Genomic DNA, 16,522 nt, shown 5'->3' with positions numbered 1-16,522 from the left:
AAAGTGAGTACCACCCCTTTTGTGCAAGCGTACAGAACAGACCAGCAGAAACAAACACATACACCGGATAAAGGGGAACAAAGAGCAAGCTGCAAGCACACTATCTACTATCAAAAGCGTATATACATGTGGGTAAATAAATCACAGAAAGAGAGATGTTTGTAAATTAAGAAGAAAAAAAAAAGAGAAAAAAAAGGAGAACAAAATGAAATATATAATTAACACCAAAAAGAAATGTGGCATGCTCAGTAAGGAACTTTTAAGTAGTTGGCATGATTTCAGTCTTCTGTTATATCAATTTTCTTTTGTCCTTTCAATAATTTAAGTCATTAGTATCATTTTCATCCAGCATAATCAAGAACAATGATATTTTTCTTCTGTCCTTTCAAGAGTTTAACTTTTAAAGTCTTTGGTATCATTTTTTTCAAAGTCTATTAAAATCTGCACTAGTGGGTAACTTTCAAGCATAGATCATTACAATCAAGAACAATTTTTCTTCTGTCCTTTCAGGAATGAAAGTCAGTGGTATGATTTAAGTCTATGAAAATCAATAACAATAACTTTAATGATGTTTTTTGCCCCCTGCAATTCATTTAAAATACATACCACAACATGAGCTCTCCGTATCCCGAGTTTGGTACTTTTTCAATCTAAAATATAGATTGGATGCTCGGCTTGAAAAAATCTAAAAACTAAATTGTTCTCCATCTTATGCAGCAATTTCTTTAGTAAAATGAGGAGTGAAGGGGGCCAGGAATGACCAACAATATCTCATACAAGGGGAAAAAAACACAACCCCCCCCCCCCCACAAAAACAATAAGAATACCAAAACACTAGACACCCAGAAGGAATGCCAACACAAACGGACAACACCAGAAAAATACAGACAATCGCAAAGTGAAAAGACAGCTTGAAGCAAACATTATCACCCCACTCACAGTGATTTATCTCAAACCACAAGCATCAGAAGATCAAGGAAAAAAATGATTACGAACCAAAACAAGACAGAAAAAAAAAGAGGAAAAGGAAAACAGAAAAACAGAAGAAAAAGACGGGACACTAGTAGTTCAGTTGTATTAAATTTCACACAGGTGTGCAGTCTTTAAGCGATAGCCTTGAGATGGCCTTAGTGGTCGGCGAGGCTCTAAGCACCATAATTTCATTTCATTTCATTTCAGTCTTTAAGCGCAATGCACTGCTACACTGCTTACTATATGTTCACTGCTATGTTTTGATGAACAGTTAATATGTATTCTGCATGATGGTCTGACACAGGCATTCTAAAGTTGACAACAAAAAAATCTGTGACACAAAGCACAAAACAGCCTTGTGTTGTTTTATTTCATTTTTTAACTAATTATTTTCTTTCTTTAAACTTTTTGAGCTTCTTGCCTTCATCCTAAGGCCCTTGTCTTGAACTCAAATATGGTACCAACCATACTGTATCCTTTTAGATTAAACAGTAAAATATCTAGATTCCTTCATCAGACTAGTGCAGCTGTACGCTCAGGCTGATAATTAAAAAGCTGAAACTCTTTTTAATCATATATCTGGTAGTACTGTTTCCTACCCACCATGGGCTGAAAACCTGCACTCATTTTTGCTAAGAGCAGCAGCCATTCAAGTATTTGATTGTCTCTACTCTAACAATGAGGCAGCTATACTCCATTTTGGGGTGAGGTGCATGCTGGGTATAATTGTTTCTACAAACCACCCAAACCCCATAATGAATTGTGGGAAGTTAGACATGCATATGTGATCTTCTGCAAGCACACAATGGAGATTAAGACAAGAGCAGGTCTGCAGATATGTTGGCCTTTAATATTGCATGGAGCATCCACTGTTGTGTGCGGCACAGGGGGGAAGGAACAGGGGCAGGGGGTCTTACAAGCTCATTTCATTCAGCCATCTGAATCAGAGTAGTTCTTACATCTGAGAAGGGACAGATATGCAACCACCCCATCCCAACAATGAGCCCTACTTTTTCACTTTTCAAATCATCAATTGTTGATTAATAACTGTTGTCTATGAAGTCCTTTAATTTAGTCCCTCTTCTTTGTTTAACTCGTTCCACTCCAGGTACAAGTTAACTCGTACCATGATTACTTCCCCTATTGACCTGGCTTGCTTGGCCCAGTTGGCGTTCTAAATTGAGCCATTTACAGATTCCAGAAGCATGAAAACGAAGCTTTGATTGACAGATTAAATCAACAATTCTCCACTGATTTTCACTGTTTTAGTAAACGACACTACTGTTTACTGTAGTGGTCTCTCACAGTGCTGGTCCAGGGGAGTTATAACAGGCATGCAGCTGTGGGGCACAATGAGTTGAGACAGATACATCCAACCTTTCTACATGTTAACTGGCACAATTTCAAATCTGGGAGTTAGCCAAGAAGATAAAGATTCACAGCAGTTTATGAACAAAATATCAAACCCTAATCCATTATCCACCTGGATAAACGCTGCTTTAGTCTGAATAGCGTATCATTTCCCAATTGATGCACAGATTTTTGGACTGTTTACAGATAACCCACGCACACATTTCTAAACATTTACAATATAGATTTCATTTAGTTCCTACACCCAAGAGGAAACAGAATAACAAGTCTAAAGTCTTCAGTCAGATATTGTTAAATGACATACTGATCCACAGTTTAAAAGGAATGTGAGTCATATACTGTTTCATTTTGCATATTTTTTCTTTTACATACAAGAATGGAAGTCAAACATTATTTTGCTGAGCATAACATCTATTTTGTGTGCTTACATTTAGCACAGTTTGCCCTTTTTTAAAACTGCGTAAACAAGCAACAGGAACAAAATGATATACATCATGGCACAAATCTCCATACTGACATCATCCAACAATGAATATGCAAAGAACATAAAGCTTTTTCTATTTAAGAAGCATCTTATTTTGTTACAAACAAACAATACAAAATATGGCTTGTTTCTTAAACCATCTCAATGTAAGATATAACATCCTCAGAGTTTTTTGATAGCAGTGCATAACACAAGGAAAAGTGAACACTCCAGCACACAGTATTAGGGACAACACAAAAGACTGCTGAAGATATGGATGGTAAAGCGGATTTAAACCCACCAGTGGTATGCACACACCCAATAACCATTTTAATAAATGGATAATGAAACACACACGCATACACACACTATACAAACACACAAACAAAAACAGCAGTGGTACTGGCAGACTACCAACAATTTAACATACAGAACACCTAAATGCAATCCACAAGAACAGGAGTGTTGCAAAGCTACACTTTTCAAGATACAAAGAAAGGAATTTTCAATAAAATAACAATTCTAGTCATGTTTCCCACATCTTTCCCACAGACATATCTAATTCTCCAGAACATTGCAAGAGAAATTATTTTTCTTTCAAAGGCTTCAAATCCAGATATCATCAAGGTCAACTGGAGAAACTGACTGAACATCTGTGTCATTATCTTATCTATACCAAAAATCTTGTTCCCAAATGCAATTTCAATAAAAGTATTTACAGCATCACACCAACAAAATGTGTGTCATTAAAATAAACCGTAACAAATGTTCTTTCCCTACACCAATCAACCTTCTCATCTCTTGCCCCATCCTGCCCCTTGAAATGCCCTCTTAATCAATCATACTACTGAAACATTACTGAAAGCAGGAAATGAATATTTTTAAACAAGCACAGAGACAGCAAAGCTGTAAATATTTTTTAAAGTTTTAATTCCAACTGTTATCATAAATCCAAGCTTCTTCCATTTTCCTACAAGAGTATGAGCATGCATATCAATACGCAAATTATATGCACGTGCGCGTGTGTACCAGAAAGCACTTTGCATGAGTATTGCAAGTATATGCTGTGTACATAAAATGATAAAATCAAATTTTTTTGTTTGTTTCGATAAATAAATGAACAAAACAGTAAGCCATACTGCTAATATCTGAGCAGTGTTAACTGTTGATTTGAGAGCGTCCTTAGAACACACCCAGTGCAGAAAACATTGTACACACGTCATTCAGCAGCAAATCAGTTAAGAATAAATCATACAGAACCCTTTAACTCACACAAACACGCACATAAACACAAATAATACAGAGGAAAAAGACAGAAAGAGAAAGCAAAATGTGTTCAACCACTGCTGTCGTACACAAACATACATTTCTGACACTTTGGAATGCAAATATACACATCCAAACACTCACAATGTAATTAAAACTACTAAACGATGCTGAAATAGACAGGCAGAGAAAACGTGTGGAAAGAGAGACAGCAAGAGAGAGAACGGCGTGGTCAACCATCGTTCAGAAGAGGTCCTTGTTCCTCGTAGTCCCAGTGGCTCCCAGCTGTTGCACTGGACTATCCCTCTCTTTCTTTTTACCTAGCCTTCACAAACTTTTCTTTTCTTTTTTCTTTTCTTCTCTTTTGGATACCAAGTAGGACAAGAGCTTGCTTCTGAAGGGGATTTAAAAAAAAAGAAAGAAAAATTTCTTTACTTCTCTTTCGATTTCCGCGGTTCTTTGATTTCCGCTGTTCTGTGAACTTCATAAATTTTGAATTTCGAGCTAGTGTACTTTTTATTTCAAAAGCATGTCAAAACAAAACAAGAAAGGTTTTGTTTCTCTTTCTTCACACTTCTTGTTTTCTTTTTCTTTTTTTAATTCCTTTTTTTTTTTTTTTTTTTTAATATGATATAATACTGCACTTTTGTGGGTCAGGTCAAAAACATTTTTGACAGCCACACCCCCGATTCCTTTTTGAGGGAGAGAACTGTTACTCATCTTTTACTCATTATCAAGGTTTCCAACAGTAAACTCTCAAACCTGATTTCCAAGTATTTCGTCAAACAAAAACTTGAATATTTAAAATAGGGGTGTAACTCGTTTCATCCTGTTAGATTTCAGTTTCTTTATTCTGAAAACACTAGCAGAATTTTTCTTTATCTTTTATTTCAACAAACTGGTCCGAAATGGCCAAGATCAATGAGTGAGAAAAAGAGTATCAAGCTCTTGTCTCTGTTGAAATAGCCTGTTCAAATACAATATTTGAAAACCATGGCACAAAAGTGGTCAATTAAAGGGGAATGAATCAGAATCCAAGAAGAGTAGGTATACCTTTCAGTAGGGATTGTCACTTTGACAACAGCTTTGGCTAACGTCTGCAGAAATGGCAGATTTGAACAGAACATGAGTCAGGCTCAGGAAATGGCAAACATAAAAAAAAATAACTATATCAATTCTTTACCATGTGAAGCTAAGAATTATTACCCTTTACCAATTAATTACACCATAAAAAAAAAAAATATATATATATATATATAAATCTATATCTAAGACCATCAGCAACCCTCTCCACCCACCCACACTGCCCCTCATGAATGATAATCCTAATCCTCTAAACCCAGCCCCTTACTTTCTCCAGATCTTGGGGGTAAACATCTTTGTATCAAGAGACTACCAACTGGATTAGGACAATCATTGTAAATCAACAGATACAGCAGCTCACAAAAATCAGACTATTTTCAAAATAAATAATACTGTACATCAAACATCCCATACATATCAAGCCAGTCCAAATCATTACCTTTGGATTCATCCAAACAGCATGTTACCAGATGCTGTTGCTCATGCTTATCACCAAATCAAACATTCTAATCAATGTCGCATATCACAGGTAATATTCTCATCTCCAACATCAATGAAAGATATGACAGAAAGGACTGCTCAGAATATATATTTTAGGAGCTGAATGTAAATCAAAGAAAGCAGTGCAAGATCTACCACTGCCTGTCAAATCCATGAATAAAGACCAAAGGCTAACACACAAGCACACACAAAATGGAAAAATAATATGCATCAGAAACCATTTGCTATTGAAAAAGTTTAAACTTTTGCTGCTTTTTTTTTTCCATATCATTTTTTCCCCAGTTATTACTTTACTGCTCAAAGCTACTCAGCAAAGATCACATAGACACTAGAGTGTCCAAAGAAAATTTATAATTTCTTTAAAAGCTCACTCTCCTCTCCTTATCTGCAAGCTCTGAATTCAGCAGAAACCTCAATTCTCTGTAACAGAAGACGACCGAGATGCAATAAACTGTGATCTTCCCTGAAAAACCTTGACCAACTCTCAATACAATTTAAGACACACACACACACACACACACACACAAGACACCTGGAAATATTACCTTCTCCATGTCCTCAGGCTCCTCCTCTTTCTTGTCTGTCTGTTTCTCCTCCCGATCTTTGTCTCTGTCTGCCTGCCCAGGGGGAGGAACACTCCCATACGTTTTGTCTGCCTTGTCTCTGTCCCGATCTCGTTTCTTTCTCTGCGGCTGTGCGTTGAAAGGGAGGCCAGAGGGTGGCGGCGGCTGGGTCAGTTCCGCCAGAGCCGGAGGGATGTAGACAGGGTGAGGGGGGATGGGCACAGCCTTGCCCCAGCCAAGCTTCATTTCAAATCCCTGTATGTCTTTGCCTGATGCAGCAAACCATTCAAACAGCCCCGCTTTCAGTTAACGGATTCACGCCAGGTGCTTTTAGCTTGAAAGGATTTCTTTTGATTCTTTCTTTTTTTTCTTTCTTTTTTTTTTTTCCAAGGGATACACAAATCACTGCTGATTACTCAATGCCACCTGAAGCGCAGTCAGTACACCATTTTCCTCACCACAAACAACTCATGAAAAGATTTTTTCTTTTCTTTTAAAAGGCAAAGAAATCCTTCCAAAGTAATAAAGATAAAGTATACCTATCTGTCCAAACCATTCAACAAAGTAACAAACTGCACACACAGGAAACATCATTATCATAATCATTCTACAAATTCCGCAAATGTGTGACCTGCTCTCCCAAACCATCCTGAAACAATAATCAACCACATATTGACTTGAGAAATCTTTCAGTGACAATTCTGCAACAGGAAGCAAGAACATCATTGTAACACAATCATTCAATGAAATGCTGAAAAAAGAATCAAGGACATAATAATCTGTTGTTGTTTTTTTTACAACAAAACTCTGCCAAATTCTGAAACAGGAACCAATGACATAATAAATCTTCTTTTTTTTTTAAAAAGAAAAAAAAAAAAAAAAAGAAAAAAAAAGGAGAAATTCTGAAACAAAGAGGTGGCAACAACCTGCAACATCTTTCATCATCATCATCATCATCATCTTCATCATCATCAATGACAACCTCCCTCCTCTCTGACACCTACCTCTTAGTGCGTTCAGTGCCCGTTCTCCATCTTTGCGATTCATAAACGCAACAAAGCCGCAATTTCTGCCTCTGGACCTTTCCTCTTCCGTACGTGGCCACATGATTTTGACACTAGCAAGGGGACCGTACTTCCCAAACACTTCACACAGCTGTGTCTCTGTCATCTGTCAAACGGTAAAGAGGACTGTAGTATCCAGCATCAAGCATCAGCACATCACAAACAGGGCAAAACCACTGGGCCAACGCTGCCTTCAAAGTGTGCACTAACACATCAATTTGAAAACCTCACTTTCTCCTCATATCCAAATTATATATCTTACTACTGCTATCAGGCAGCAGCTATATTTCTAATTGTAAGGAACCGACCATGTCATCTCCACCCAAACAGGAACATCTCTGTTTATATTCAAGCATTCAAATCTAACCCACTGTTGACAAACCACTGTAATCAAACAGAAATCAAAATAACTCAGCAGTCTGCATTCACTGATTGCAACTCCTATTGTTATTGGTATGTGCCAGTGGACTTTTACGTATGTGACCATTTCATTCTGCAATGTTGGCAACCACTCCATTTTTGGGGATGTGCATACTGTACATGTTCATGTTTCAATCACTCAGTGACTGACTGAATGCTGACCTGGTTTACTGGATTTTTAATGAACAATTTTCTGCATGTGTGTATATATATGTAGGGGATTAAGGTACTGTACACATGTAGGGGATTAAGTCATCAGCAGATCTGCACAACTGGTGGCCTGTGAGATCAGAAATATGCCCCCTAAATACACCAGTTGCCACAATCTGATTTCAAAACCCAGGACCCCCAGACACAAAGTCTACCGTTTTGACCACATAGCAATTGCACCCATCAGCACTATCTTCATCAATTGGTGCTTGGCATTCAAACTGTTCACTTGTTCAAGAGACTAGTGATGTCCGATTCCTTATTCAAGATCCTATGGACAAGCCAATGCAAAGCACAAACCTTGGGGTTGATGTTTCCAACATAGATGTTAGTGGTGCTCTCATCTCCTGGGTCTGCTGGGACTGAAAAATAATCTTCACTGAAACCACTTTCCAAGCAAATTTTCCTTAATGACTTACCTATCATTACCAGTGAAAACTGTCCTTACCAACTGACCGATCTTGCAAACAAACACACCAATAAAAAATGTAACTTGACAGACACCAACATATCACATTTTTAATCATCATCACTAAATCAAGTTACTGGCTACTGACACCTGACAGCATATTCAATTTCAAAGACTATATCCCCAGTCCTGTGCTCTCCCTCATCAAAATAACATCCCCAAAACTATGAAACCACACTCAAAGTACAGGAATAACTGCTTACAAGACAGCAGAATTTGTGGACAATATGAACATGCGCATACCACTATGTCACTGTGTGTAAAATCAGGATTTCCTCAGACATCCACCATACTAATTTTACTGCCATCATTTAAAAAAAAAAAAAAAAAAAAAAAAAAAAAAAAATCACCCTAACCATTCAATTTTTGCAAGTTATTTTTCACTTTTTATTTTTCCCAAAACAAGAGTTAAAAACTATGCTCCGATTCAAGTTCGACTAACTATATCAATTAGTGCAACAGAAAATGCATTATCAATTCATTGCTATCAATCTGTACCTGATCCTTTTGAGAAAGGAATGCTCATGTCCAGAAAGTCAAATCCTTGTCGAGCCGGGCGTGGTTCTGGCACAGGAATGTTCACAGGTACAGAGGGATCAGAATCACGAATAGCTTTCTTTAACTTGTGGCGTTCTTGACGTTCCTCTTGAATTCTGAAAGCCCGTTCACAATGTGTTGTTATCATTTCTGATGTAACTCTTCTCTTAAAAAATATGTAACAAAATCTCCAGTTACACTGACATGTTGTTACAACTGATTATTACACAAATATGAACTAAAATGCTATCATAATTATTGTACATGTATCAATTCAGCTGCAGAAAAGTTTACAATAATTATATAATATGACACACTTGAAACTAAGATAAAAACAATTATATGTAATATGAAATGTGTGTGTGTGTGTGTGTGTTAAGTTTTGTTCTTATAGCTACATGTAAAACCTTCATCAAATTTTCTGATAGAATGCCATCTAAACATGATCACACATATATACCAGTATATATTGCCATAATGACATGACCACAAACATCTGTCTCCATAAAACTCCACAAACTTATTCCACACTGAACACTAAGGCACCCAGAAAATACTAAACTTAAAATGTTTTCATCATGCCTGATTTAGAATCTAAGGTCATACCTAAGCAACAAGTATTATGCACCAACTCAAGATCACAAATATTGTCTTTCAAACTGATAAAATTCCTTTTTTTCTTCTTTTTTTAAAATCTTTGTTGATAATTTCGTATCAAAAGACTGACTGAATAAGCCATCAAGCTGAGAGTACAACTTCAGATATGCCCACATTATTAAAAATGTACAATTCAAAACTGGCTGATCACAGGCACACAAAATATGTACCCATACTTCTATGCACATTACTCAACACTCACACATACTTCCACTTTAACACAATCTGACAATACAAATCAATTAGCGACTAATGATGCTCACATAAAACACACCCACACTTGTAGGCACACATATGATCGCACTTCTTCACACATGTGCGCATGCACACACACACACATGCGCGCACGTACACACACTCTTAAAGAACACTTACAACTTCAGTTCCTCTTTAAACAACTCCAGATTACTTTTCTTTTTCTCGTCCTTCTTCTTCTTTGATGAGGACCCTGTGGTAGGCTATACACGATGAAGGACCAAGGAGTAGGTAGGAAAAAAAATAAAGAAGAAAAGAGCGGGGGAAGAAAAGAAAAGCAAAACACAAATTAAAAGTTAGTATCATTTCAAAGTTGTTTTTTGTTCTCAACTTTACAAAAATATATTATTAACATCACCTGCGAACAGATTATAACCTCACAACACGCATTTGGATGCTTGCTCCCATCCATCCTTCATCAATCTTTTATTCTTAATCATTTACGACTTTCACATAGAATCATTTTGTGCACTGTACCATATTCTTTTGACAACCTGAAATACTGTAACTGGCTACATTCAAAAGGGTATAATCAACATGTTGTATCCCCAAGTGCTAATGTGATATATACAGCAACATAAACAGACATTAATCCAACTACTACCTTTTGAGTCTTTTACCTATGAAATCTAAAGGTCCAGACACACACACCTCCACAATACTGACACAAATTAAGTCCCTTTTGGTTTCTGAAACAGTGAGAGACAGAAAGACCAACAGTGAGAAGACAGCATGCAGAAGTACTTTGCTAAGTAGAACATTCATTACCTAAATCTAAATCAAATGGTTTTGTTGACCCAATATATTTAGAAAATTATAATCCTATCTGCACACACAGGTACAATCAAACAAACAAAAATATTATCAATACGTACGAATGAAGGAGGTTCAAATCGCGACTCCCGCTCCCTCTCCCTGCGTTCTTTCTTTTCCTCTTTGGTTTCTCGTCTCATGCCTGGATCTCCCAGTTTTGTTGTCGGACGATAAAGACGGCTTTTTTCATCTTTGCCAGCCACTGATTCTTCTGCACACAGTATGACACAGAAATAAAACAAAAACAAAATGCAAAACATTTTCACTGTCAAGTTCAAGAAATTTTATTTTGAAAAACAAACATGGAAATTCTAAAAATGTTTTTGCCAGACGCTACCAAAATGAAAGTTTTTTTTCTTGTCAATACCTTTTCAAATTTCAACATAAAATTCACAGCTTTCTAGCTTTCAAAATGCTTGATAGCACACTCAAATATTAACATAGCAGTTACATAGCAAAAGAAGTATAAAAATTCACAACCGAGAAGTATAAATAACCAGTCTGCAGGACATATTGAAAGATGACATGAACAAGTGTTAAGTTCCAAAAGAACAAGTAAATTACCAAGTAAATTACCAATCTATTTTCCAGACAGCTGAAACGTTCTCACTATCCTGATTAAGATTTCCACACTTCCTCTTCCCATGATGGACTAAAAATTGACTGAACAAAATAATGATGGCTGGCAACTCACGTGACTTGTCCCCCGGGTTTACCACTCCTCCTTTGACCCATGTTTTGGCCAACCCTCCTTTCTGCGCATCTTCAAACGACGCCAGGAATTCCTCGTACACAGCTGCTGTAGCTTCCTCATCTCTCTTAAAACAACAACATTGAAACATATGATATAGTACATTCACATTATATACAATACATTAATCATACATAGTATTGCAACATTCTTTTCACCAGATATATACAGACAAATACATGTTTTGTTTCAAAAGACAGTTTAGAAATAAAAGCAAGAATTAAAAATCATGAAAGATTATGTACTTTCTTAAACAGTTCAGAGACTAAAGCACACTCAACTCCACATAGTCTTTTTCTGAAGGTTTAAAAAATTTTTTTTTTATCATATTCAATTTTTCTTATTCAATGATCAATGACAAAAAAAAAAACAAAAAAAAAAACAAAAAAAAAAACCCACAAAAGAGATATACAGCCTTCAAGACTAATGTGTGCACACATGTGTGTGTTGCATGTGTACAAGTGTACAAGCGCCTCCACACTGTATTCTGTTTACACATGCACACCATTTACGTGTGAAAACAAACCTTCTTCTTCAGTTCCTCTTGTTCTCGTTTTGTCATTCCTTTTCTTGGAGCTCCAAGTTCAAAACTTTTAATGGTAGGCTCCTGAAAACATATGCATTATTAATATAAATTATTCACAAGGGAAGACAAGCAGAAACAGAAGTTCACTGTAAAACTTACACTGACATGGTTAAAACCAGACGAAAAAACAAACAAAAAACCCAAGAAAGGCAAGGTCTTCAAGACTCACGTGTGATACACATTTAAAGAAAAAAATAAAAATAAAAAAACTTATGAACATTCAAAATCAGTTTGTTGAAATGTGTTCTCTATTCATTATTATAATTATATACAGCTTTGCAACAACAAAAAAAGAGAAAAAAAAGTCTTCAATGCAGATTCGAACCATGGATGTTTAGGTCGAAAATGCATGGTTTTACCCACTGCACTAACATGGGTTCAAGGTTGACATTCAAAAATGATTATTTAAGCATGTTCTTTTAGCGGAATAAATATACAGCAGCAACTGAAGTCATAATGAGGTTTAAATCATGTTACTTTGGTATATCTCAGGCATTTAAAATTTTCTTTCAAGTTCAAGGTAAAGGAGATGTTCCCACTGCCTCAAAAACACTGCAATATATGTCCATTTTTATAGATCTGCAGAGATCTGTGTTTGACAAGCATTGTCTTTCCACTCATGAGAAACTATGCCAGACACCGTCCATTTAATTTCTTTTTTCTGTTCATTCTAGTTAATCCAGTGTCCACTTTACAATATTCATATGCAGTAAACACGTCAATAATGTAGTTAGTGTCACTGTATATGTTATGTCCAGAATGTGTATTTCTTTGCTTTTAATTGCGAACATGAAAAACGAGGTCATGTCTTCTCACCAAACAGAACCTACCTTGCAAGTTCCAGCAAGTCAGTGATAAGTGGTTTTTAAAATTTTCAGATTTCGGAATGAACCTTAACCAAATAAAACCATTAATGATATGGAAATACGGCTTAATTCGGGAGACTTAAAACCTATTATTGGTATGACTGTAAACATTTTTTTCATACTATGTTAGTCAAATTTGGTATTGGTAGACAAAGTATTTCCAGAGAAAATGGCAATGTTAAAGTTTACCACGGACACACAGACATACATACACAACATACATACACACGCACGCACACACACACAGACAAGCGAACACCAGGTTAAAACACAGACTCACTTTGTTTACACAAGTGAGTCAAAAACCACAAAAAAGGAAGAGGCATACGAGGGCTCAACTGAAAGGCTCATCAATTTAATCCATACAAATGTAATTACACATACATTATTTGTCTCAACCTCGTCTGTCTTCTTTCAGCAGTAACTAAACATCCATTACATGACCAACATCAATTTGAAGTTGTTTTGCTGCTTTTGATTCTTGTTGTAGCTGTAATATGCTAGATTTGATAATTCTGATTCTGATCTGGTATGTTGCAATCTCCAACACTGATAAATAAAATTGAATCAATGCTGAAATCCATATTCTATAACAGTGCACAAAATCCTTTCCACCATCACTTTGCCCTACAACCCTTGTGAAAATCTTTTCCACAAAAGAATTGAGAATTTCTAATCAGAGAATTGTGCACCTTTCAGCATTTGTCAGCACAGGCAGTGCTTGAGGAAATTACACATGACAATGGCAGTTGTGAGAAAAATTATGCAATGAATTAGAAAATAATTCTGGTGAAGAGAATGGCAATAACGGTAATCATCTGCTCTGCAGCGAGTAAGAAATCTGCTCCCTGTGCAGTATGCACTGACAGAGCGTTTTTGACCAATGGTTGTGACACGGACACTAATGACTGTGACATGAGCAATTCTGAGGACCAACTAACAATCTGATAGCATGCGTGTGTGTGTGTGTGTGTGTGTGTGTGTGTGTGTGTGTGTGTAACATCATGCATAAATTCCCACAAAATGTAGAAGCTACAGTAGACAGAATCTGTCCTCGAATATGCATTGTATATTTTCCAGCTAAAAAAAAAAAAAGAGCGACAGTAGTCATAGGATCAACCTACCATGTAGGGTAGGTATGTGTAATTGTGAACAGCATATAACTGCGAATGATTCGTATACCGCCCCACTTCGAAGCGTTCTTAATGGTTGCATTCAAAATCTAACGTCTGGTTTCAATCTTCTTCAAATACCTTAATGAATAACCATTTCCAAGAACCAGTCAAACATCAGCTATTTCTGGCCATTTCCGCGCTTTCTTCTCTTCATGCACCACTGCTGACCAAGGTTACAAACGTGCTCTCAAAATCCTAAAATCACGGGAAGCAAGTTGTAGGACTTGAACTTTGACACAGTTTAAAATAGTTGATTTGATTGGATATGTTGAATACGCATTACCAGTGCTGGGAGAATTTAAGAAAGCATATTGGTATCAGATCAAAATGTCAGTTTTGACAGGAATCTGCAAAAAAGTGTCATTTGCAATTAAACCATGGGATATTTTGACGTGAGTCTATTTGTGAACAATGCTGCATAGTTACTAAGCATTCTCAAAAAGTTGCGTTTGCATGTGGTGTGGGGTGTGTGTGTTTAAATGTTACTTTGTGTGTTTGTGTGCATGTGTGATCAAAACCAACAATATACAACATCTGGAGCAATGTTCCAATAATATGCTATGTGTAATGAGTTAAAGACCTGCTTCTGTTTTATATTGTCTACATGTGCCCTAAGTCATCGTTCATAATTAGACTTGCCTGTTCGCTTTTACCCTCAGGCACCCCTGCTATTTCAAATGTCAACAAAACGTTGAAAAGAATGAGCAAACTTTTCCTGGTGCAACCGGTCTTACTCTTAGAAAGCCTTCAAAAACAAAAGAACTGCGATTGCCTATCATATGACATGCTATCCTTACAGTACACACGTTAAGCCATCATTATCCTCAGGCGTCATTCCAACTGACTGGAGGAGTGCATACGTTACACCAATCTTCAAGAAAGGAGAACAATATAACCCTGCTAACTACAGGCCAGTCTCCCTGATGTGCATCGCATGTAAGCTCATGGAGCACATAGTCGTTAGTGCTGTGATGCAGCATTTCGAGGCTCACGCCATCCATTCTCAACGACAGATAACATGGTTTCCAACAGGGGCGATCATGTGAGAGCCAACTCCTGGAGTTTGTAGAGGAGCTAACCAACAATTTGGAGAGTGGGAAGCAGACATACATCCTAATTATGGGCTTCGCAAAGGCCTTCGACCGTGTTAACCACAGTCTGACTTCGCAAAGGCCTTCGACCGTGTTAACCACAGTCTGCTGATCCACAAACTCCAACGCTATGGCATACATGGCTCCACTCTCACATGGATCAACAGCTTCCTCAAGGATCGACGCCAAGCAGTCGTAGTTGATGGTCACCACTCCTCCTATGTCAGCGTTAGGTCAGGAGTACCTCAGGGTTCCGTGTTGGGACCTTGTTTATTCCTGGCCGATATCAACGACCTTCCGGACAAGCTGACAGCACTGGTAAGATTATTTGCGTACGACACATCAGTGTACAGGGTTGTAACCAACAGCGAACAACACAACCAGCTACAGCAAGACCTCCAGTGCCTATCGGATTGGGAGAAGAGCTGGGACATGCTGTTCCACCCTGCAAAGTGCATGTCTATGCCAGTCACCAGGAGCAGGAGCCCACTGGACCACTCCTACGTCCTGCACAACCACAACCTGGACACCGTCCACACAGCCAAATACTTGGGCGTCACACTACATCGTGAAATGACATGGGACACCCACATCAAGGGACAGTAAACAAAGATAACGCAGGGTTTCCTCAGGCGCAATTTAAAGATCAGCTCCATTTCCATCAAGGAGAAGTCGTACAAGGCATTCGTGAGATCCCTTCTTGAATATGCATCATCAGTATTGGATCCATACACACTGAAGAGCACAGACAAGTTGGAGGCCGTTCAGAGACATGCCGCATGTTTCTGCTATGTTTACGAACAGTGAGAATAGTGAAGTGATCAGAACAAATTACAAATGGACTGTGTCCACAACACCCCCCCTTTATGTGCCGGATGATCATCCTCAAGATCGTGGGCACCGAAGGAAAGAAGAAGAAGAGCTGGTCGCTTCGACTGGATCGTTCGACCCAACCTACCCTGTACCGGTACACAATCAAGACCCTTTGATGTTGGTCATAATCATATGCTCTGGTCACACAAAAACACTCGGCTAAAGTACATGTGGTGTCGTTAGTATTTTCATTCTTCCCCTATCTGATTTTGAACTGAACTCAAGAACATTATCGATCTGACAAAGTTCTGCAATTGGTGTAGAATGTTGCGCATATAATTGCACAGTGAGTGAAACCTCTTCTAAAAATAATAAAACTTGAAAATATGTTTTGTCAATGCATTACTTTGAAATTCCACTTCGTGTTTGCTGATAAGCTGACAGTCTAGCATTCTATAAAAATTATCAATATGCATTTCGAAAAATACAAGAATGTACGACAGTTTAAAAAAATGTGTCTGCAAAGTGCAATGCAAAACCACGCTGACACTTACCTTCGCCTTCCCACCCAACTTACGGTCTGCCATGTTGATGAC

At 37.5% G+C, this 16,522-nt stretch overlaps 1 protein-coding gene across 1 annotated transcript in view; it reads right to left on the bottom strand.

Annotated features, from left to right (window-relative positions):
- The window catches only part of LOC143289268 (U2 snRNP-associated SURP motif-containing protein-like), a 35,505-nt gene extending 18,983 nt beyond the window's left edge, over window positions 1–16,522 (bottom strand). Inside the window, exons 1-10 of the mRNA XM_076598266.1 lie at window positions 16,481–16,522; window positions 11,922–12,002; window positions 11,339–11,462; window positions 10,707–10,855; window positions 9,952–10,034; window positions 8,881–9,035; window positions 8,214–8,275; window positions 7,224–7,389; window positions 6,202–6,488; window positions 5,126–5,169 (exon numbers count right to left, since the gene is read on the bottom strand). Coding sequence (XP_076454381.1) covers window positions 5,126–5,169; window positions 6,202–6,488; window positions 7,224–7,389; window positions 8,214–8,275; window positions 8,881–9,035; window positions 9,952–10,034; window positions 10,707–10,855; window positions 11,339–11,462; window positions 11,922–12,002; window positions 16,481–16,513 — 1,184 coding nt within the window. The 5' untranslated portion in view covers window positions 16,514–16,522. The remainder of the gene's footprint in view (window positions 1–5,125; window positions 5,170–6,201; window positions 6,489–7,223; window positions 7,390–8,213; window positions 8,276–8,880; window positions 9,036–9,951; window positions 10,035–10,706; window positions 10,856–11,338; window positions 11,463–11,921; window positions 12,003–16,480) is intronic.

Source organism: Babylonia areolata, chromosome 13 (genome assembly GCF_041734735.1).
Source record: "Babylonia areolata isolate BAREFJ2019XMU chromosome 13, ASM4173473v1, whole genome shotgun sequence".
In the NCBI taxonomy this organism is placed as follows: Eukaryota; Metazoa; Mollusca; class Gastropoda; order Neogastropoda; family Buccinidae; genus Babylonia; species Babylonia areolata.
Note: the sequence above shows the minus strand (reverse complement) of the source record. Positions and strands in the feature narration are given on the sequence as shown.